Consider the following 25308-nt stretch of genomic DNA (forward strand, 5'->3'; position numbering starts at 1 on the left):
CATACTTCAGAAATTATAAAGTTTCTGAAGGGAAATCATCTCTGAAAAGTGCAGTAACTTTGTGAATGGGTATCGCATCTTGTAAAAGTATATGCACTAACTGTATCATATTTATGCATGTACAAAAATAAAAATAATACATTTCTAATAAAGATTTTACACATAAAAGTTTTAATACTTAAAAATTTATGTAATAAATTAAACATAAACACTTTTGCAGGGTTTTGCAGTGTTTCTGGAGGATTTGCACATTTTCATGCTATTGTGAAGAACTCACATATGATAATTAGTTAGGTTCCAAAGAAATGTTCATGCTATTGTGAATTCACGTAAGTTTGGGGTATTACTGTATCTGCTGAAGAGTGGCTTTGATGGAGTATCTCACCCCATCTACAACATCATCCTCAGAAGATGGCCCATTATCCCTGATAAACAGCTGCTGAGGAATTACATAAGCATCCAAACATTTTTACTGTATGGTGAGATAAGCCTCTCGCCTTCAGGAGACACTGCATAGTTTCCAGGTTTGAAGTACCATAGTTTTTACAGCCCAGTGATACTCCTCTATATGCGGCTGGTAGCAGGTTGACTACGGAGGACTCTCTCGGCTCCTAGGAAGTCATCTCTATCAAGTGGGCCATCACCCCACTCTTGAAACTGCATTGTCACCTGGTGCAGAGAAAGGCACACTAAACCTCCCTGCTTGTTGATGAATGCCACTACCATGGTGTTTTCACTCATCAACACCATGAAGTGCCCATCTATCAGCCCTGGAACTACTGCAGTGCCAGAAATTCTGCTTTCATTTTTCAAGACATTGCTGTGGAGGTGCTGCTTGTTTTGATCCCCCCTCCTTGTTCGATGTATCCAAAAACAGAAGCATCTTCAGAGGAGGAGGGCCAAGTAGCACCCCCACTGTGAGGTTCCTGTCATCCTACCACCAAGCCAGGTCCTCTCTTACCTCCATTAAGAGAGGAACCAGAAGAAATAAGAGGTTTTCTTGCAGGAGACCAGAACTTTTTCAACCTCCACTGTAGAGAGCAGAGGTGAAGCTGCTCTTGCCGAGTGGGTTGTGTTTCTGACAAGACAAGAGCTAGAGTGCTACCTCCCTGAACTTGTTGATGTGAGTGTCTCAATGAAAAACTCTCCCTACTGCCAGCACGCCCAGATACATTACCCTCTGCTTAGGATGAGAGCCAACTTCTCATTGTTTATCTATTATGACACCCAGGTCCTGACAAAACTCAGAGAGATGGTCCCTGTCCTGTAGTTACTGCAACTGAGAACTTGCCATGACCAAACAACTGTTGATATACCTCAAAGGATGTATCCCATGAGAAGGACCAAAGCTGAAACCAGCATGAATAATTAGGGGACCAATCAAAAGCCCAAGAAAAATTGCCATATAATTGGAAGACAGACCCCTGAGGGTAAAGCAGAACTATTTATGAAATGACCAGTAAATGGGTATTTGGAAACACTCATCCTTCAGGTTTATCAAAAACATACAATTGCCCTCTCTTATGAAATCTAGCACGGAACAAACTGTTTCCATCTTGAACTGGATCTGATCCATGTCATTATGCTAGACACATAACCTGTGTCTGGCAGTCTTTCCCTTGCTCCAGTGGAGGAGGGAGGCAGACCACCAGTACTGGTCCACTTTGGAGTGCCAGTACAGACTTAAGTCCGATACACCTCAACAGTTGAGATAGAACTGCATCCCGCCTCTTTAGGACCATGTTGGACGACAGGCTTGCTGGCTGGTGGGCCAGGTAAGAAACAGCCATACTTTCAGACAGCAGCAGTCTTCTGTATACTGAGTCCTCTTCATGAGTACAGGTTCCCAAGAAGGATTACCTCAAAGCTACCATAAAGGACCATAAGTCCAGCCAGGAGACTACCTAGTACACAACCATAGCAGTTGACTCCAATACTGGCGCCTTCACCGGCAAGAGAGGGATATTCTCTATATGGAGATGATTGAATGTAAGATCAGGAGCTAAATGTGTTAGGTCCAGGTCAATCTATTTTGTCCGTATACCACTCACCAAAGTTATGTATTAAACCCTCTGGTGAATTAGAGGTAGAGGAAAATATCTTACCAGACTCTCAGTTCCAGAGTGAATTGTCTTGGCCAGAGACAAGGGAATTCACTTGGTTCAAAACCCCAATGTCCTTGATGGTCAAGAATGAGTCTGCAGATGAAGCCACAGTCCCTTCCTCTGGGTCATTATGCTGACATATTTGTCAAATGACCTCTTGAAATTGCCTTTAAAACACAGGGATGTCCAAGCCCTAGGGGAGAGGACCCTTAGGTCCCTCCAGTCCCTGATCCTTCCAAATCCTTCACTCTGCAGGGGAGGGAAACTCATCAGAGCTCCCAGAAAATCACTCCCATACTTGGGTGTACAACTTGTCCAATCCGAAGATCGACGACTCAGGAAGGCAGGCCTCTGTAACAAGACTTGGAGGGGTGTGTGAACGGTCCCTACCTAGGCCCTCAGACTTGTCCAAACACTGCCTCTGTGTAACACCCGAAGGACTGTGGGCAGTCATCAATCAACAGCGATGATGTCCTTATGGGTTGTAAAGAGCAGTCCTGCTCTTGTGAATGTGGGCGATGGCTATCCCTCAGTGTGCCACAGTCTTCTAAAGGGACAAAACCTCTACAGGCAAAGCATGAAAATAGGGGACCTCCACTTGTCATGTCTTTGATCCAGACCAGGCTGGATTACTTTCCAGGGACCCCTGGACTGCTCTTGTTCCAGAACAAGGGAGGAGTGAGAGAGCAACTGCCTGCTCTTTCCTCACCTCATGCAGGGCTGTGCTGGCAGAGGATGCTGGCAGTCTGTGGACCCTGACTGGACAGTTCAGACTTGCTATCTGGACTGGTATGGATACCTAGGACCAGAGGACCCAAAGGGTAGTGTTTACACAATTGTGCAAGGCATCAGGTGTGGCAGTGCTTATGGTACTGATATTGTGAGTCCCATCAGTACTCTCTGCAGACGGGGACTGACCAAACACCTTGTGGGGAGAAGTGACAGATTTTTTCTCCCTCAGCTCACTAATAGTGGAAGTTGAAGGGGAGGAGGTGGAAGTACCCAACGACAAAGAAGAAGATGAGGAAAACGACGATTCTCTCTACGCTTCTTTGATCTCGTCTTCTTAACACAAGCAGCCAAGGTCAGATTGGAAGGAAAGAAATGGAAGAGTACTGCCATCAGACAGAAGGATGACAACTGCTCAGGGTGCATCAATATGTGTGGCCAGTCTGAGAGCCAGTCAAGACAGTGAGTGTGGAAGTTGTCACAGTCACAGTGCAAAGTAGTCAATAGTGCTAGATGAGAGGTGGCTAACAGCACAGAAACACTGGGCTCCCCTGAGAGCCCTAGAGGGCTATAACTCCCTAAACCTCTATGCCTCTCTCACCTGAAACAAAAGTTAGGTTAGTAGGGGGAATTTTGTTTCACCCCGAGTGTGTGTGCTCGCCAGCAGAAGACATTCCCTCTGTGGAAAGTCAGTGAAGGGGAAACTCCTTCCTTAGGAGTAGAAACAATGGCTGGGAGCTAAGCAAGTGGAAAGAGGGTGCCAGAAGCCTCCCGAGTTGTCACAGGCAGAGTATTGTCCTACATGAAATAATGGAAATTTTCCTGTCCTTCATCTTAGCAACAAACTTCACCCATCGACCTGACAACCACTCACGGCACTCATAACATGGAAGGAGGAAGGCTTCAATGATTCACATGATTAGTTCATTTTAACACAAACCTTAAATCATACAAAAACGATATAAAATACTCAAGAAACTAGGTATTTTGCAAGTAAAACACAAAAGTCAGTGCAGAGTCGAAGGTGGACATCTGAACATGATGATGACCAAAGACAAAGTGGAATGCAGATAGACAGGTGGATGGGACTACCCCATGCCTGTTTGCAGTTAACTGCCTTGTCAGAAATTTTAAATGGCTGTTCCTGTTTGCACCCACAAGCTAAATCACATGTAAGGAATAAAGGTTTTTTATATGTATTGGAACAATTAAACATTTATAATAATAAGCCTTACTGTATGAGGTCTTAACAAACAAAATGTAATTGACAAAATTCTTCTGATTACATAACCAAATGATCTACCTTTATGGGTATCAAAGAATGAGGCTATTGTAAAGGTAATTGTTTATAGCAAATCTGAACACAGCCACTGCACAAAATAAAGAAAATAAATTTTGCACATCGAATTTCCTTACAAATTTCGTAACATTAATAATGTATTCCCTAAGTTTCAATAATTGTGAAAATATCTGGCACAATACCTCTAGATGATTCCAGTCCTTCAGCAAAACTCACATGTCTCTGTTTTGCCTCATTTGGATTATAAATGTTTCCTTTTCTAGCCTTTCCAGGTTTTATAGGCATTTCTTCCTTTGTATCAGCGGGTGTTTCAGACCTAGAAAGAAATTACAATTAAAAACAGGAGTCACTTTCTCATACAAAAATGCTAAGTCACAATTACCAACTGCTTTGTTTGGAAGTTTTTATTTAAACACATACTACACAGACAATGAGAAAATACATGCTCATGCATACACATAAATGTAGTACAAGCATACAAACTACAGTAGCGTCTGTATTCTACTTGGCTATTTTAATGCACTCCAGGAGGGATGAGAAAGAAAACGAGATGGGTAAGGAAGTTTTTACAAAATGGGCGTGTCATGCCGACTAGCTTCAATTGGAATTTATATATATATATATACATATATATATATATTATATATAGATATATATACATATATATATATATATATATATATTATATATTATATATATATATATATATATATATATATATCCACATGTGAAAAATAAGAAGCGGGGTGTAGGTCCTAACCGGTTTAGACTTTATTTCCAAGCCATTGACAAAGGACTGATACATAGTGTTAGAATTCACAAATATCTATTTGTATATACTACAGAGACAGCACTGACGAAAATACACACAACCGTTTGAGATTGCAGATCCACCCACAGGCAGGTGTCAAGGTAGGAGTGGCTTTCAAAAATCATCTGGCAAAAATTCACAATAAATTCTTAAGGGACATTACCGATAAACGTACCCACCGTAGGAGACAAGTCCACATCTCATTACTACTACTGCCCCCTTGCTGTGTTTACAAATATAATAATCCTGTTTCCATGCATCTCTACTGCCTACCTTAACATTTAAACAGTTGACAAATTTCTTTTGATATTAAAGGATCAAGTTTATACATTCCTTGACTGATGTTCATATTATTATTGTAACTTTCTTTTATAAAGCTAGATTCAATTATATTCCTTTCCATGCATTATTAAAACACTCAGTCTTTTTGCCCCTTCCCAGTTAATAGCATGATTGTTCTCACTAATATGTACAAAAATACCATTATTTCCCTGTGCATACCTCACACATTTTTTATGTTGTTCTATTCTCTTTTCCAGTGCTTTACCCGTTTGACCAATGTAAAAGGTGTCACCACAAGACTTACATGGAATTCTATATACACATCCTTTAGTATTGTAGGGGGAGTTCTTGATATGTACCTGTTTCAATGTTTTATTGTTTTTAAAAGCGACATTAACACCAAAATTCTTCGGGAGATGAGGGATATCTTTTATATTATTATTATAAGGTAGTACACAGATTTTTATGTGTTTAAGGTTATTTTTGGTTTTGATACATGGTCTTCTTTGCCACTTCTAATGCATTGTTTTTTAGTACACTGTCCGGATATTTCAGTTTCTTGCCTGTCTTCCGAATCTTTTCTCTTTCCTCATCTATGTATGCTGGGCTGCATACCCGTAATGTGTTTTAGAAACATAATGCAAACACTGATTTTTTAACCTTTTTGTTTTGTCCAGAATAGAAATGCACATAGGAAGAAATAGTAGGTTTTCTGTCAACACTATATTTAAAGCCACTACTATTTCTCCGTATGAAGACATCCAAAAAGGCAGTACACAAATTATGTCGTCAACATATCTGAACCAAACTACATTGCGTGGAATTAGGTTGTTTAGTATTTTCTTATCAAAAGATTTCTTACATAAGCTACTTAGCACTGGGGTCAGAGGGTTTCCCATTGCCATACCAAAATTTTGTGAGTAAAACTTTCCATTAAATTCAAATTTACATTCTCTTACATAATTTAATCAGTTCAACTAACGTGCTTTTAGAAAATGGGATATCCAGCTGTGTTTTCTAATGATTCAGATAAAATCTCCACTAGATCATCCATTGATACCTTTGTGAATAGTGATACTACGTCAAAACTCACAAGCTTCGATTCACCATTAACATATACACTATTTGGTTTATTTATCAAGTCCACTTTATTCTTGATATTGTCATTGGAGATTCTACCTACCAATGGATTCAGGATATCCACTAAATACTTCGCCAGTTTGTAAGATGCGGAACCCACTGAGTTAATAATTAGCCTGGCAGGAAACTGTTTTATGGGTTTTTATTGTACTATAGTACAGTAATTCAAAACGCCTAAATCTTTATACAACCATGTAAACAAAAAGCTACTGTTAGTTCTTGGAGCTGTACAGTGTTGGGTAACACGCAATAAATGGATCAAACAATAAGCATGTGTCTATGAATCTCTGCAGTCTTTTAAGACTGGCCAAAGCATTCCTTGTAATTTCAGTTTCTGTAGGAAGCTAATGAGAGTCTACATTTTTAGTTTACTCGGACATCTAGCTTTCAAACCTAGGACGTATTGACAATTAATTATTATATGCAAAAAGAAACAGGTTCATACATTATATCCGCACGGGAATAGGGTGACGCAGATTTTTCTGTGACACGTCACCGAATTCACGAAAAATTAGGTAATTCGCGGATTTTTCTTCAAGAAATATTAATGAATTACTGTATTTTCATGACTGAATAAATTTTTTATTATAAAAAAGGATTTACTAATTTTCAGATATTAATACTAAATACTTAATACAAGGCACAGCAAAATATCAATCAAATGTATTTATTTTTCAATGTACATTAAGTATTATGGCACAGTATACAGTAGTTAGCTATCTAGGGTTTCCTTATGTACTGTACATAGGGAAACCCTGCTTCAATACTCATAAAAGAAACAGATTTAATTTAAAAAAGGGGTCCCTTGAATAGTTTTCACGCTTACCCATACATTTTTAAGGGTAATGTTGTAAGATGACTTTGAAATTATATTAAAGTGTTTAAGATAATAGTGAAAAGTATGTTATGTGTATGATGATAGTTTAAGGTATAAGAAAAAACTTGAATATTTTTCGCACAGTTGTAAGCCATATGCCTATTTTCAAGGGTAATGTTATAACATGACTTCGAATGATATTAAAGTGTTTTAGATGAGAGTGTAAGGTATATTCTGTGTAGGATAATAGTTTGAATTATTAAAATAAGTAGTTATAAACGTTTTTTAGAGGGGGTCTGGTTTTTAACTATTCAAATAGCAAGTTAGAAGTATTTCTAAAGGGGGATGTCAAGTATTCGTGGATTTTAGCTATTTGAAGGTGTTTGTGGTCCCTATCCCCTGTACATGTATTCTTCTTACAATCACGAGAATAGCCTTTTTGTTCATACTTTTAAAATATTCCTACATATTTCTATCTTCTCAATTTAACACTGTGATTAATATCCATTTTATAAAATTCCCATTTTCTTTATTTAGTATATTTTTTTAAACCTTGCAGTATTATAAGGAATTACTTTGGATGTTAGAAAGGTCAAAAGAAGAAAATAAAATTTAGACCTAAGCAACATTCAAAATTTATTATAATTTTTACCTTTCTAACATCCAAAATAATTCCTTATAATACTGCATGATTTACAAAATACATACTGAATATGGACAACGGGAAATATGACAATTTTCAAGATAAAATTAATTATTTGGATACATACCAATTGATAAAGTTAGGTTTATCTTTACACTGTTTGATGTGATCAGCCATCTTAAAAAATCAAAATACGCTTGGCTAATTCGCTGGGACTCTCTTTGTATTCACCAGTGTCCCACCAGATGGTGACGGAATGTTTACATTGTCATATTTCTTCAGGTAATTATCCAAATAATTAATCTCATCCTGAAAATGGTCATGACTTGGAATGAACCTAACCTACTGTTACAGTTAGCTGCCTTCTACATTGGATGAAGATGGCTGATGGCTCGTTAGTGCACCCAGGGAAACAAAGTTCAGTCCAGTGAACTAAAAGCTATTTAATGGGGAGAAAAAACTTCTCAATATTCCTGTATGATGTGTCATCCTTACTGACAAGTACTGTCACCAGACAGAACCTTAACAGGGTGTAAGGTCCTCGTGGTGATACTTGTCAGTGGATCATTACAGGGAAAAATCCTGTGCCTGGGTCAAAAGCCCATAACCGACAGTCCAAAACTAAAGACAACTACTACCTTCATATATGAAGGTGTGCTCCTATACATCAATTCATGCTCCCAAAATTCAATAGCGGGACTCCTAACAACTACCGATAAGATGGAAAGACAAGGTTGCTTTTCTTGATGACGTATGGTGACATTTATTTATACTCTCAATGGAATTTTTATAAATAATGTAAATACTGATGGTATCATTGTTTATTGTTCTATTGATTTTTACAATTCCTGTTGTTACGAGTTTATTGTGCTGTTAATTTTAATTCTTTCGGGAGACACTGAGCTGAACCTTGGGCCTGTTACTCATTACAGTGAGAAACATTGCAAATTACGCTATTCAAATATTGGGGCTTACAGTCTAATTTCCTTTATCTCCAGAGTTGTGCCCAGAACTACAATTTGTAGCAACAAGTTGAAGGTCGAATTTTTAATCGCATGGTTCGATGTCTCTGACTTTATTTATTATCGTAACATCCAACACCCGCAAGTTATGGCTGTATGTATATTCTCAGTCCAGACGATCTATTTATCATCAGAAAAATCTGGAGTGTACATAATTGCCATAAAGTTCTTTGTTTTAAAGTTTTTGGTAAGTTTTACAATGTTATACGTGTATATAATGGGAATGAGCACTAGACATATATGATATATAGACTAAATGGAAACTAGGTCGATAACAAGTGACAGGCAGTTAGAGGCAAAAACAGTACACCCTCAAGTGTTTTGATGTTTTGGATAATTTACAAACAGTGAATTCCTTAGGATGCTAATACAAGACAAAAAGTCATAACACATCCGATCGCACCAGGGAGATCGTGGGTGCACAAATGACCTGGATAGCAAATAGATCAGGTGATCATGATGTCAGAAGAATGGGATTACGTGAGTACACCAGTGTATGCGCTAAATAGGACATGTACATAAGCAATGGGAAAACGCATGTACATTGGAACCGAGAATAGACTAGTGTGCATGCATTTGTACGTCCATTAGCATGTCTAAGTTCATATAAGTCAGTTGGAGCAAATGAATGAGATATAATCTCTAGTATGGTAATTTATGGGATCATTAGACAAGAACTTGTAGTGACCACGAACTACGGGAGGAGGCGCTTGGAGATCCATCAATAAAGGTAGTGCTAAGATACAGAAGAACATTTAGAACAGTGACATTTCTCAGATGCTCTACGAAGTAAGAAGGGAAGTGTGGTGTGACACTTAACATGACTGATGAACTTTAATATTTACCATTATTGGTAATTGTGATTTCCTTTGCAGATGAATTCGGATTGTCACTATCTAAAATGAATTCTCTAGACATGTATTTGAGAAAGACTGATGGGGGTTATTTGACAGTGAGAATAAGTAGTTATAGTGCTAGTCAATATGGTTATGCAGAACAGTAATGTTGTCTCATGGTTTTGGGATTTTAGATTAATTTTATTTCATTTTCATGTTAGCTATTTTGGGGAAATATTTTTGTTCCTTAAGAGTTTGAATTAGTCTAAGATTTAATGAATGATTTCAGCTACAGACTGAGGGAAGGCAATGGGAACTTCGAAGGTAGGTCACATTACCAAATTAGGAATTCTTCCTTTGAGTTAAACGTGCTCATTTTGACCACGTAACATATATTTTCACTCCTAATACCATAATACAGATATCGACATTTCTATATATGACTCTTCTGGAGAGGCTTAATATGGCTCAGTCACAGGACTCAAAAGCTTCATTCGTTATTTGTGGAAACTGTAATGCAAAGCACAGTGAGTGGATCAATTCAAATTCCACAGATCAACATGGCCGGTCAGCTCTTGAGTTCTGTGTATCCTCCAATTTTGTCCAGGTCAGTAGATGTTCCAGCTGTTGTGAAGTCCAAGGTCTGTGAATATATAGGCACTTCTAATCACTGAGCTACTGAGATGGACATATCTGTCAATCAGTATATTCCTAATTCCACTATTAAAAAAATGGTCTGGGATCACATTATTGCAGCTTGTCAGGCCCTTAATATTTCAGATGCTGTATTAGATCCTGATCCCAAGAAGAAGTTGAATGAAATGCTGATGGCTATTTTTATTAGATATGTCCCTAGAAAGGTCATCAAATTTAGGACAATTGTAGTCGGCTGAATGTAGGGTATATGTGTGATTGATTTTCTTTTTTCTATGCTGTGTTGTTTATGAATGTTTTGTTGAGATAGCATTACATTTTCTTTTTTTACTTGCAGTTGCTCTTGATCGTTTTCAACCTGAACTGATAGAAAGAAAGAAACCAAAGAAAGACAAATAAGAAGAGTACTTAAAAATAGAGTACGAGCAAAGGAAGGGATATGGTCCTTACTAAGGATCCTAAGGAGAGAACATGAAGTTGCTAGATTGCAGAAAAGAATCAAAGAAACTTAGTTAGGCTACTCTTCTCCCCGTTCCTTTATAGTATATGACACTAAACCCTATAAGGTGCCGATCTTGACCCACTTGCCACAAACAAAGATCGAAAGCAGTTAGAAAGAAACAAAATCCTGGTTGATCTCTCCAGTAGGAAGAAGGATATCGACAACTATACTGTTATTTTTCATCTGTCCATCCGCCTGTGGTGTTTTTGTATGGTAACACTGCGTCCCGGGCTTTAGATAGTTACATTCAGCTTACATTCAACGATTATAATAATATCCATTTCGAATATTAACGGTGTAATTCGCATAGTAAATTATTAAAACGCTTTTCAGTTGCAAATGTACACCCAGATATCCTTTTGTTTACCTAAAACTTACAAATAGCGTAACTATCTAAAGCCCGGGACGCAGTGTTACCATACAAAAACACCACAGGAGGATGGACAGATGAAAAAAAAAACAGAGTATACATATTACTACTACATACTGATTGATTCTGAGGAAGCTAAACCTCCAATTTGAAGAAGTCTGGAAGACCAAAGTTGGGAAAACTTCAGTATCAGAAGGGGTTCTTTTGATAGTAGTAAGAGGGAGAATTATAAGTTTAGATTGAAGAATTATATTAGGGTTCTCTAATCAAGTTAAGGTTCTCCTGATTGTTAGGGAGGAAACACTAGATTTAGGGTTAGGAATTAGATTTGGGTTCTTTAGGTGATAAGAGTAAATTAACCCTCTTACGCCGATTGGACGTATTAAACGTCGAGTCAAAATGTCTCCCATATGCCGATTGGACGTATTATACGTCGACTCAAAAAAGTTTTTTTTTTAATTCGCAGAAAAATACTTATAGGCCTACCAGCCAAAAACTTTTGAATCACGCACCTTGGGGGATGCTGGGAGTTCACGGATCAAGGCGTTGTTTTGTTTACAATCGCTACGCAGGCGCGCAAGCGCGAATTTCTTTCTTATCGCACTAAAAAGTATCAGTGACACATCTCAAAAATTATTCCGTCACTTTGACATACTTTTTGCACCATTTTAAATTATCCTTTACATGGAGTATTATATATGAAAATGTGCGCAATTTCATGTAGAATACAACAAAAAATACTCATGATTGTAGCTTTTATCAGTTTTGAAATATTTTCATATACCAAAATGGTCGAAAAACGCAATTGTAAGCTAAAACTCTTATATTCTAGTAATATTCAATCATTTGCCTTCATTTTGCAACAAATTGGACGTCTCTAGCACAGTATTTCGATTTATGGTGAATTTATGAAAAAACTTTTTCCTTACGTTCGCGCGGTAACTCTTCCGATAAATTTTTTCGTGCAATTGTCCTAATGTTTGCACCATTTTAAATTTGCCGTTACATAAAGTTTTATATATGGAAATGTGCGCAATTTCATGAACAATACAACTAAAAACAACCCATGGTTGTAGCTTTTATCAGTTTTGAAATATTTTCATATAAATAACGTTAAGTGCAAAAATTTCAACTTTCGGTCAACTTTGACTCTACCGAAATGGTCGTAAAACGCAATTGTAAGCTAAAACTCTTATATTCTAGTAATATTCAATCATTTACCTTCATTTTGCAACGAATTGGAAGTCTCTATCACAATATTTCGATTTATGGTGAATTTATGAAAAAAAAACATTTTCCTTACGTCCGCGCAGTAACTCTTCCGAAAAAATCATAATTATTTTCGTGCTATTGTCAAAATGTTTGCACCATTTAAAATTAGCTGTTACATGAAGTTTTATATATGAAAATGTGCGCAATTTCATGTAGAATACAACTAAAAATGATTGAAGGTTGTAGCTTTTCTCTTTTTTCGAAATATTTGCATATAAATCACGATAAATAGAAAAAAAACCACGTTCGGTCAAATTTGACTCTACCGAAATAGTTGAAAAAAGCAATTGTTTGCTAAAACTCTTACAATCTAGTAATATACAGTCCTTTATCTTCATTTTGAAATAAATTCGAAGTGTCTAGCACAATATTTAGATTTATGGTGAATTTAAAAAAAAAACTTTCTTTCCCTCCCAGCGCCGATTCGCGGCCGAAAATCTCCGAAATACATACGTCGCATTATCCTAATATTTGCTCCTTTTCATATTAGCCGTTTTATAGAGTTTCTTATATGGAAATGTGCGCAACATCATGAAGAATACAACAAAAAATAATTGAAGGTTGTAGTTTTTCTCATTTCCGAAATATTTGCCTATAAATAAATATATATATAAAAATTTCGACATTCGGTCAACTTTAACTCGTCCGAAATGGTCGAAATCTGCAATTCTAATCTAAAAATCTTACAGTATCGTAATATTCAATCATTTTTATTCATTTTGAAAAAATTGGAAGTCTCTAGAACAATATTTAGATTTACGGTGAATTTTTGAAAAAACTTTTTTACGTCCGCGCATTACAAATTCATGCATCATTTTGTGATAATATTTTTCCAGTGTTGCTTTTATCGTTTTACAATGTATTATATATCAAAATGATTGCAATTTAGTGTACAATACAACGAAAAAAAAGTAACTCGTTAGCTTTAACTGTTTTTCGCACAGCGCGATTTGAATACAATTATGGATGATTTTTTTTTTCGCTACCATATATCGCATTATTTGCATATGATAATGATATTTTTTTTCATTTCTGATGGTTGCATACTAAACTTCAGGCAATGACAAAAAAAGGAGCCAAAAATGAACTCTTAATCTTTAAAACTAAGCGCGCTGTGATTTTTTGAAAAAATTATTTTTTCGGCTTCCGCGCTCACTCCAAACCTGCCCCGGCATACGGGAGAGGTTTTGATTTTTAGGGCTTCGGCGTAAGAGAGTTAAGTGAGCTTAAGTTAGATATATTTCTGTTTAAAGGGATCAGACTGCTGTAATATTAAGGAATTGGGTTTAGATTCTTCAGGGAGGCATGGTAGTATTAAGTTAAGCCAAGTTCGGTGTAAAAGGATAAGTTTTTGAAGAGTTATAGTGATAAGAAAAAGGTTTCAGTTCTGTAGTGTTAAGGAAAAGAAAGTAGGTTAAGGAACAGTCGAGCTTCACTGAATAACCTCCAAATCTGTCCCCATCCTTCTACCCCAATTGTGTTAATATCAAAAACCCTACAAAATTACCACTATGGTTTAAAGATACATGCAGATGAGCCTACCGTGACAAACAGACCAAATTCAATACATGGAGATGAAATCGTTCAAATAAAAATTACACCATTTTTGCTAAGTCTCACCGTCCTGTGAATAGAACAAAGCATACAGCCGAGAAAAATTAAAATAATTTCTTGAAGAGGAAACTTGAAGGAATTACTCAGCCTCATTTGCGGTGGACCAAATTGGCATCATCTATCTTTGGGTCATGCTCGTCTTCCATTCCACCACTACTAAAAGATGATGGCAGATTGGCTGAACTACTTCATCAAGCTTTTGAAGCTAAGCAATTAGCTGACGATGTCCCTCTCCCTGATAACTGTCATCCTGACCCTCTTCTTACAAAATTTGCATTTCACTCTAGGGATATTAAGAAAATTCTGGATAAGCTTGATAGCTGGGGTGGAGAAGGTCCTGATGGTTTCTTCCCTTAGTTTTTTTTAAAAAGTTTCTGGTGTGATGTCTCCCAAGTTTAGATTTTAAAGATTTTTAGGTTGACGTAGTATCTGCAGATGAGCACAAGCTTAGTAATACAGTGCCGGTTCCAAGGAGTGGCATACCTGCAGACTGCAGTAACTACAAGCAAATCTATACTCTCCCTGTGATCTCCAATGTTTGAAAAACTTATTTTTAGCCACTATATAAATGATATTCTTATAATAAAATGTTATTTTATATATACTACATAGCTATAGTTTCACTATCCGTCAGCAGCTAGATTGTTGAAAATTTGCAGTAGTGCTATTTTGTTTTGGGTAGGCAACTAACCCCTCTCAAAGTAGAAAGGAACCAACTCAGCTAAGAGTTCAGTTGCTTTTGCCCTTTTCACCCATGAGAGGGGAGGAGGGAGGGCTGTGATCATGTAATTAGTTGGTAAGTATAATTAAATGTCATTTTATTATAAAAATATCATTCTTATATAAGCAACTTGGTAAGTAATTACATAGCAGAATCCCACATCGTAGGAGGTGGGATACATGGATATATACTAGGTTCCAATACATGTTACAAAAATGAAATGAAAAATAGACTAAATGTTAGTATTTAGTAAAATGCTTGTTGGTTCCTTATCTGTTAAGAGAGCAGCTATAGATAAATACTGCCTCTGGACGGCGATCATCTTATTTGTAGAGACGTGGCTGTATAGCCAGGTATCTCCTACTATAGTGGGATCTTTGGAGCTGAGGAAATTCCATTGATAGCAAAGTCTAAAACCAATGCCCCTGCCCCGGGCTCAGAAACACATAAAAAAACCATAGTAAGCAAAGTAGTTGCCAAATCCAAATTAAAAACCAATACCCAACCACTAAAAAAGAGCTGGAGGGTACTCCAAGTACATAGCTTCCCTGCGACTTTACAACCTTAATCAAGGTGAAGAGAATAAAGAGTTGGAAGTAAATCTTCCTATACACCCTCTCCCAACACCATACTAGCAACTCAAAATGGACCCAAGATACTGCAATTCTCGTAAACTGTTTCAATATCATGCAAGTAATGGGAGGCAAACACTAGATTTGTACTTCCAATATGGTGCCTGAATTATTGAGGCCACAGACATGTTACGTATAAAGGCGAGCGAGGATGCCACTGCCCTAAATTTGTGCGCTTTTGCTTTCACTGTGGCTAAGTAATCCCCCTTAATCTCAGAGTGTGTATCTACTATGAGGTTTCTAAGAAAGAAGGCCAAGGGATTTTTGGAGAGAGGACGTGATGGGTTTTTCACTGAGCACCATAGATCATCAGAAGAACCACGAATCTTTTTCGTACAGTGAAGACAATATTTTAAAGCCCTGACAGGACATAAGGTTCTCTCTTCCTCTTAATCATGAAAGAACGAGGCCAAGGCTTGGAAGGAGTCTCATTTTTTGCTAGGAATCCTTGGGTGAGAGAACACACAGCATTTCCCAGGGAAAACCCAACCCTCTTATCAATTGCAAGGAATTCACTCACCCTCTTAGCAGTCAATAAGGCCACACGAAACTAGATTTTTCTTGTATCTCACAAGAAAAACCTTGATTCTTGTGGCTCTGAATGAGGATAAACGTAAGGCTCAAAACGGGGTTCTGAAAGCCATTTAAGCACCACGTTTAAATTCCAAGACAAGGACTTATTCTCATTTAGCTGTATCGAAGGATCTGGTGAGACCGGATAAATCTCAATTATCAGAAAAATAAACAACTCTAAGTTTGAAAACAGAGCTCAGCATTGCTTTGTATTATCCTTTCATTATCGAGTTAGACAGAGTCCTGGAAGATTTTAAATATAGCAAGAAACCAGTGATTTCAGCTATAGACGTCTGAGAAGACAAGAAGTTATGCACCCTGTACCAAGTCCAGAAGACTGTCCATCAAGTAATAGCTGCTGCAACTGGCTTTGAAAAGCCTTTCGCTCGCAACAGTCTCCTGACAGTGAATGCAGTCAGAGCAAGAGTGGGCTGTCCTTGATGGTATCATCTGAAGTGGGGCTGTCTGAGTAGATTGACTTTTTGTGGTAGAATTCTCGGGACGTCCATCAGTAACTCTAGGAGGTCCGGGAACCATTCCTGTGCATACCAAAATGGACCTATGAGAGTCATTGAGATATTTCAATGGGATCTGAACTTGTTTATGACCTCTCTCACCATCTTGAATGGTGGAAAGGTTTAAAGATCCTTGCTTGACCAATCTATTATCATCACATCTGTCACCCATGCAAGAGGATCCAGGGCTGGCAAGAAGTATAGTGAAAGACGGTGGTTCTTGGCGGTTGCAAAAAGATCCAGAACTGATCTTCCCCACAGTTTCCACAGTTTGAGACACTAAAGGATCTAATGTCCACTCTGTGGGGAGAACTTGCTTTCAGCGGCTCAGTTCATCCATCAACACATTGAACTTGCCTTGTATAAACCTACTTAAAATTTTCGTCCAGTTCTGATCTCCCCAAAAGAGGGCTCTTGCTGCCTAGCACATGGTAAATGAATGTGCCCCTACCTGTTTCCTTATGTAAGACAGAGCTGAGGTATTGTCAGAGTGGATAGTTATTACTTTGTCAAAGGTTTCCTCTGCAAAGGCATTCAATCCCCAATGGATTTCTGTCAATTCTTTTAGGTTTATGTGCCACTTCACCTGTTCTGTAGTCCAAATCCCAGAGACTCCCTTGTCTCCCACAGCACCCCAACCTACATTGGAGGCATCTGAATAAAAACACTAGGTTGGGGCTCAGAGGAATGAGTGATTTCCCTTCTGAGAGAATTCTCTTGACCTCCACCAAAATAGGTCTTCTTTGACCTCTAAAGTAATTGGGAATATAAACAAATCTGGACGTTTTTCCAGTTCTAATTGATCCTGAGAAAGAATTGTAGGTTCCTCACATGTAACCTTCCTATGGAAACAAACTGCTCTATGGGTGAGAGCATCACGAGAAGGCTCATTCAATCTTCTCCTGAGCAAGACTGAAGGGAGAGAAATTTCTCTACTTTCTGAAAGCATGGGTTGATCCTTTTGGAGGGGGTGGGAAAACCCCCAAAAAGCTAGAGAGCTGATCTTCATCCCCAAATATACTATCTCCTGACAAGGAACTAGTTGAGATTTTCCAAGATTTACAAGCAGGCCCAGGTCTTGGGCTAGTTGAAGGGTTTTCTGCAGGTCCTCCGTACATTTTACTTTCGTTTGGGAGCGAATAAGCCAATCTTCCAGATACAGTGAAATCTTTATCTCGACAAGGTGTAACCACTTCGTGATGGGAGATAGAATCGTTTGTCAGACTTGGTTCACAATGGAAATGGCCCACACTGTGCTTGGTTCAATCAGGGAGAACAACTTCATGCTTCAAATACCCATTCATCGATCCTTCAGAATGTACCTTCGCTTTATACTTGAGGGGATGGCGTTTCAATTCAGGGCAGTATGCTTCGGGCTCTCGACTGCCTCTCAGGTGAACGTTCACGAGAGTGTTCACTCTTGTTTCAGCTTGGGCCCATTCAGCAAGGATAAGTCTTCTCAGGTATTTCGATGATGGGCTAGTCCTGGCAAGCTCATGCTTGCAGTTGTTACAGGACAGGGATCGCCTTCTCAATTTTCGTCACAATCTAGGAGCGTGATAAATTTCAAGAAGTATCTGGGCATGCTGATTGACACAGTAGCAGCAAGAGTTTTACCCACAGACCCGCATATCAGCAAGTTCATGAGGGCAGCACAGCTGTTCTTGTCATGACAGGAGCAGCCAGCTCAGCAGTGGCAAGTCATGATTGGTCACCTGTTGTCGTTGGAGAAGCTGGTCCCTCATGGGCGGCTTCACCTTCAGTCTCTCCAGTAGAGACTGAAGGAGTTTTGGTCACAGGCTCAAGACCCTCAATCCTTTCTCATTCCCCTGTCGGAGAGGGTTTAACCTGGTGACTGGACGACAGGAACAACTTACTAGGAGCGGAGTTGCACACTCCCCCTCCAGACATGCTTCTGTTCCCAGGTGCATCATCTGAGGGTTGAGGCGCACACCTGGAGGAGTTGCTGACTGCAGAGTGTGGGATCATCAGTCCGAGGGTTGGAGCGCACACCTGGAGGAGTTGCTGGTTGCAGAGTGTGGGATCGTCATGACAAGCCCTTCATATCATCATGCTGGAACTCAAGGCGGCATTCCTAGCCATCCAGGAATTCCAGGATTGAGTGATGGGACACTCTGTGTTGTTGATGAGCGACAACACCACTGTAGTGGCATATGTCAACAAGCAGGGTGGCCTTGTGTCCCTCCCACTGCACCAGTTGACAGTGCAGGTACACGAGTGGGCTGTAGCTTACTCGGTGGAGCTGTCAGCCAGATACAACCCAGGCAAAAGGAATGTAGTGGCAGACAACCTTCTATGTCAGCCATACACAGAATAGTACCACTTGGCAGTGCAGTCCCTGTGTCTTCATGGCTGGAGGTTATCCACCATCTCTTGCAAGCGAGAGGCTTTCTCGCTGAGCAGCAACAGAGATGGCAGGATACCTCAGACAGTCCTTTGCAGCAGTATACCAGCTTTTCTTCAGCAGGTTGCGAATTTCCTAGTCTTTCTTAACCAAGAGAAGCTCCTCTCTGTATCTGCAATTAAAGACTACAGGTCTGCCTTGGGGCTAGTATTGAAACTGAGGGGTGTAGATATCTCCTCCTCTATGGAGATATCATTACTCATGAGGAGCTTCGAGAGATCTTGCCCATTCAGAGAACTCAGGTCCCCTGAGTGGGATATGACTCTCGCCATTTGGAGCCTGACTAGTCCTCCTTACAAGCCTCCATTAGAGTTGTCAGACAGGGATCTGACCCTCAAGACTGTTTTTGCTTGCCATGGCATTGGTAAGGAGTAAGAAAACTTCATGGTCTTTCTTTCAATGTGAAACACTCATGGGGGTGGGGACCAGTTACGCTTGATTTTGTCCCGGACTTCGTAGCAAAGACTCAGAACCCTTCAGTTCCTGACGCTAGGTTCGAGTTCTTTACGATCCCCTCCCTAGAGGACTTCTGTGGTAATGGCCCTGACGAGATGCTGCTTTGTCCTGTTAGAGTGCTATGGTGCTTTCTGAGGAGAACTCGACATCTCCAGCCTGAGTGTTGACGCCTCTTCATTAGCACTGGGGTGATTAAAAGAGAAGTGTCCAAGAACACTATTTCTTTCTGGCTTTGTGAAGTGATCAGGAAAGCATACTCCTCTGAAGGAAGGAATGACACCAATACCTTTCACCCAAGAGCTCACGAAGTAAGCAGTATTGGTCCCTCCCTTGTGTTCTGCAAGAACCTGTCGGTTCCTCAGGTACTAGAGAGGGTGTGGTCTAATCAGACCACTTTCACCTCTTTCTACCTTCGGGATATAACCCACAGGTCCTTGGATACTTTTTCCTTGGGATCCATGGTGGCTGCTCAACAAGTGTGGATCGGAAACATGGACCATAAGAAGTACTAAGGAAGTAAAGCTTGATAGAACAGAGATTAGAAAGCTAAGATCGATTATGGGAATATCGCTGCTTGAGGGATTGGAAAATGATGTAATAAGAAGAGCAGTTTAGTAAAGATTTCAGAGGGGATAAGATAGTCAAGATTGAGATGGTATGAACATGTGTTAAGGATGGATGACGAGGAGGGAGTGAAGAGGGTCTTGGGAAGAATCTATTAGAGGAAGAAGATTGAAAGGGAGACAGGGAATTAGATTGGGAGATAAAGTAAAGAAAGATATGAAGAGAAGGCGTGGGGTGGAGAAGGTGCGTCTGGCCACTGACCCTTTCATGAGGGATAATGGTGGGAAAGAACTATTTAGTGAAAGAATATCTATTGATTATATTAACACATATCTAGTCACATACATCCTTTCCTTCTGTGAAGTGTCTTTGAGGGATTCTCACAATACTTCGAGTTTCTTATTTCTAAAATAGCAATTTTTAAATTTGTGACATATTCATTAATTTGAACACATCTATTTCTTGAGACTGCTTCTGGTTGCCAATTACTTCAAGAGAAGGCATAATCTGATGGAAAAGCTCCAACAAAAACAAAAATTTGTCATTATCTAGGTACTGTAACATTCCAGTTGCCTCCGTAATGGTGTGATCTGCATTTTATGTTTACTGGATTTCAGTAAAGTAGCTTTTTAAAGGCTGCAAATATTCATAAACTCTGTTCATGGTTTGTATATTAAAGTTCCACCTTGCAGAAGATAAAGCAGAATACTGACGTTCATATGCTTCTGGAGAATGGATACACATTGTAGTGACCTTGAGAAGAATGTCAGGATAGCCATAATGTTAGAAAGAAATATTGTTGAGTCTCCTATAATACTTGTTGCATTTCTTATTAGATTCAGTTGATGTGCATTACTATAAACTGATTTCATTTTCGCCTGCACTGCTCCTTTTTTTTGCCTTTCATGGCATTTGCACCATCAAATGTCTGACCGATCAGTAGTGGTGGGGGTAATCGATTAATAGTAATACTCTTAAATCGATTACTTTTTTAAAAATCTCAGTAGTCGATTATATTTCCAAGATGTCAGTTACCATCTTTTTTTTAAGCAACAAATTTCTTTCTTTGGAATAACAAACACAATACATATAGGATTAAACTTGAACTTATTGCCACTGCCAGTCCTCATTTGTAATAATTTTCAAGGATTCTTGGCTTACAGAGAGAGGAATAAACCATAATTGTATTAATTAATACCAAGGACCTCTGGATTTGATTATACTGTAGTAATACGTGTAATGTACCAGTTTCCTATGACAGTAATCGTTAAGTAATCGATTACTAATTGATTACTGATCACCAAAGTAATTGAAGTAATTGGCTACCAAAAAAGATGAGTTTTGCCCATCACTACCGATCAGTGGAATAATATTTTATGAGCTGTAGGCATGTACCACCGATAAACAACACCCTTGCTTTAATAATAATAATAAAAAAAGCTTATTGCAACATTCATTACGTATTTTATTAGATATAAAAGCAGGAGTGAAGTTGACTGCAATTTAACACACGTTTACTTGAGATTATTTGAAGTCATAAAGATTTCTCATGAATGAAAATAGGTATCTTATTTGTGAAATGTGATCCCCTGTTCTTTTGTGAACTTTTTCCTGTAATTGACATAGTTGATGACCCAGCATTAGTTACCAGAAGTGGCATTTTCTGCCGATGGTCTTCACAGTTGATACCGATGCCATCTCTGACAGTTATAGCATACAAATGGCGCCTTACGTGCACGCGATCGTCGCTTGTCTATCCAATCACTCCTCTTTATATCTATGGTTATGACGCTTTTCAGTTATATTCATCAGAAATTATTTCTAGATTTATGACATACGTTCCAGGGTTACGACACTCACGACACCTGTCCGACGCAAGATATGCGATTCCAAAAGGCAAAATAATCAATATTTGGCTTATTAAGAAAAATTCAATAAAAATACAGTTTACATAGTTTTCATTACACCCAAAGCATTAAAAGTAAGGTTTTCTTAGGGTTTTTGATGACGTTCCAGCGTACGACAATTTTCGGCATACGATGCACGACAAGAGTAGAAAGAACCCCTTTTGTCATTAATCAGGAACTGCCTGTACGATAGACAGTCCCAGGTTATCAGCGGGGAATCCGTTTCATTAAAAATATCTTTAAAATTATTCATTTAGTTTATTTTAAAAAAAATTTCCCATAACAAATCAACATGTGGTTATCATTTACACTCTATATATGTGAATAACACATCTACAAAGTGTATGAAAGCCATTAAAATCTAATAAAAAGTAGTTTGTGTAATGCCAGGCTTAGTTCTAAAACACAAAAAATTTAAAAGTGAATACGTTAGGCAGCTTAGGCCTAGTCTTACAATGAATAAACACATCTGAGAGAGAGAGAGAGAGAGAGAGAGAGAGAGAGAGAGAGAGAGACATGCTTCAAACTTTTATCTGTTATGTCAGCTTTGTTGTTCAGTGACTTGCACATGTTTTAGAATTGTACTTTACTGTCCTCGTATAGAACATGCTACAAACTTAAGTCTCTTAGGTAAATTTCTGTTGTCCAGTCAGTAATTGGAGAGGATGAAAGTTAGTACGTTTTAGACAAATATGTTACTGTACATATATTGAACAAGTTACAAACTAGCCTTTCTTAGGTCAGTTTCTCTTATTCAGTCTGTCAACAGAGGGGATGTGATGGAATTGAGAACATGTTTCAGACATGTACTCTACTGTACTGACCATGATTACAGACAGGCAGACTTATGTCTCTTTGGTCAGTATCTGTTGTCCAAGTCAATTATTGGTGGGGATGTTAGAAAGAGCATGTTTTATACAAGTACTGTTTGTACTGAGCGTACTACAAACACACTGGTGTGCCTCAGTTTATTTTTTGCTGTGCTATTCATTCAGTGACTTGAAGGTGCTGTATTTTGTGCTAGTTTGGGAAGCATATATTAATTTGTGCATATATTACTTTGTTTTGTAAAGAAATGGTCGGCCGTAAAAAGAGTAAAGTTGCCAAACTTTTTAAGGATGTTGAGAGTGAGGGAAAAGTACCTAAGATGATATGCATTTTCTGTTGTGCTTTGATAGCAAAGAATGGTACTAGAATGATAAACCACATAACGATGTGCAAGAAATGTGATGAACAAGTGAAAATTAAATATTTGTCCCAAGGTAAAGATCTCAAAGAAGATGCAGGTGCAGACTATGAAGTCTCATGTGATTAAGATTTATTTGTTGTAGATATAAAAACAATGAAAGCTTTAAGCATGGATGAAGCAAGTTCATCAAAGGCAACTTCAGTAACTATTTTAAAAACGCCAGTGTCAAGAACCCCCCCCGCCCATTACTTCTTTTTGTGGTGGGAAACCTCTTACTACAACTCCAAAGCCAAGGTCAATTACTCCTAAGAAACTAAAATCTAGTAAGATCTTTGCTACATTTGCAAGACAAGTCAGGCCTTTTTTTGGATGAAATCAGTGAATGACAAAATATAAGTGAACATCATGTTATTGTTTTTTCTTTTCTCTATAAGCCGAACCTGTAAGCTATAAAAAAAAACATCTCAAAACATATAGCTGCCTTGTGCATGAAGCATACTTTGAAAACCTTTAAAGGTTTTCAAAGTATGCTTCATGCACAAGGCAGCTTTAAGATTAGGTGAAAATCTACGAAGTTTGGTAGTAGACCTGTATTTGATTGATAGCAATTATAATAATTAATATGTTTGAACCGCATGGGGGTCAGAATCTGAAGACACAACAAGCAAAAACGAGACTGGTTTTGATATATCTCTCCACGACACCACTGATTCTGACTAATTCATTATACACTTGAGTAAATTTGCCTTTTTCATACTGAGATATTAAATGTAGAATTTTGAAAAGTAATATTTTATTGTCTTTAATTTCTTTTTTACCTAATGGCCTTTTTTTTGCTAGGGAATGGTAATTATAACAAAATTAATGATAAATAACTCTCTTGTGTTCATTTAACAACAAGGAAGAGGCGAATATGCTTTTTCTTCAGTAAAATGAATTTCAAAAAAGCACTTTACCGGCATTTAAAAAAAAACTATTTTTCTTTTTAAACGCTCTGCATCACTAGTGATGATAACCGAAAATCAGAGATCACTGAAAATTGGCGGTAATAGCAGCGATTCCTGGTTATCGACAATGATAACTGTGGATTGGCACCGCTGTTAACATGTCCATACCATCTCAATCATGACTCTCTTGTCGCATCTAAAATCTTTACTAAACCTGCTCTTCTTATTTCATAATTTTCCAATCTCAAGCAGTGATATTCCCATAATCCACCTGGCATTCTCATCTCTGTTCTCTCAAGCTTTACCTCCTCTTTTCTTCTTAAAGCCCAGGAGGACGTGTTCAACTGTCTCGCCCCCATGGATGGCTACAGCCAACTGGGAGTGCTGCCCTACGACGACCTGGAGACACAGCTGATCCAGGTCTTCTCCCTCCCATTTCCCAAGAGAGCCAACCAAATCTTCGACCTGGTGGTCAACCCCCTGGTCAACGAGGACCCGAGGTTAGCCTGGCACAAGCTCCAGGCCTGGTATCGCTGCCAGAGGTAAACTCACAGGGGTGCAGGAAGGAGGTAAGCCTCCTGAAGCAACTCTTCCTCTGCCAACTCACCCCTCAAGTACTCAGCCAGATTCCGGATGCCGATGACTTGGAGATGGAGAGACTGGTGGAACGGGCACACAAGATACACACAGCCACCTGGGCCACGAAACTCGCCTCCCCGCCGTCAGCCAACAACCTGCAGCAGGAAGATCCCAAGGAGGTCAGTATTGATGCAGCCTTCCAGAGCAGGAAAGCCCCGCAGCCCCACCAGAACACCAGCTGGTGTTATTTCCATCAGAAATATAGAAAGAAGGCAAAGAAATGCAAGCGCCCCTGCTCCTTCATACCTTCAAAAAACGAAGGTGGCGGCGCCCATTGCCACCCTCCCTGGCAGCGGCAGTAGCCAAGTCCTGCCCCAAAGGATTCTATGTCGAAGACGCAATCTCTGGCCACCGGATGCTGGTCAACACCGGGGCCATGCATAGGTGTTCTCGCCTTCAGCAGAGGACCGCAGCCACATCCCTGACGCCCCAGCCGCCCTTGTAGTCGCCAACGGAACCACTATTTGCTCCTATGGCACCAAGACCCAGACCATCCCATTCCTGGGTCGGACCTACTCCTGGCCCTTCATCATCGCAGACGTCAGGACTCCCCTCCTCAGCACAGACTTCCTAGTGGACGTAGCCCACCAACGCCTCTTGGACAAAGAAACCTACCTCTCTCGCCCACTCGCAACGGGACCCA

At 39.0% G+C, this 25308-nt stretch overlaps 1 protein-coding gene across 3 annotated transcripts in view; it reads right to left on the reverse strand.

The window, feature by feature from the left end:
* Positions 1 to 25308, reverse strand: part of LOC135222773 (uncharacterized) — a 241158-nt gene that overhangs the window by 52631 nt on the left and 163219 nt on the right. For all 3 annotated transcript variants that reach the window (XM_064261030.1, XM_064261028.1, XM_064261029.1), the window contains exon 4: positions 4317 to 4450. In XM_064261030.1, coding sequence (XP_064117100.1) covers positions 4317 to 4450 — 134 coding nt within the window. The remainder of the gene's footprint in view (positions 1 to 4316; positions 4451 to 25308) is intronic.

This window comes from Macrobrachium nipponense, chromosome 8 (genome assembly GCF_015104395.2).
Source record: "Macrobrachium nipponense isolate FS-2020 chromosome 8, ASM1510439v2, whole genome shotgun sequence".
Classification (NCBI taxonomy): Eukaryota; Metazoa; Arthropoda; class Malacostraca; order Decapoda; family Palaemonidae; genus Macrobrachium; species Macrobrachium nipponense.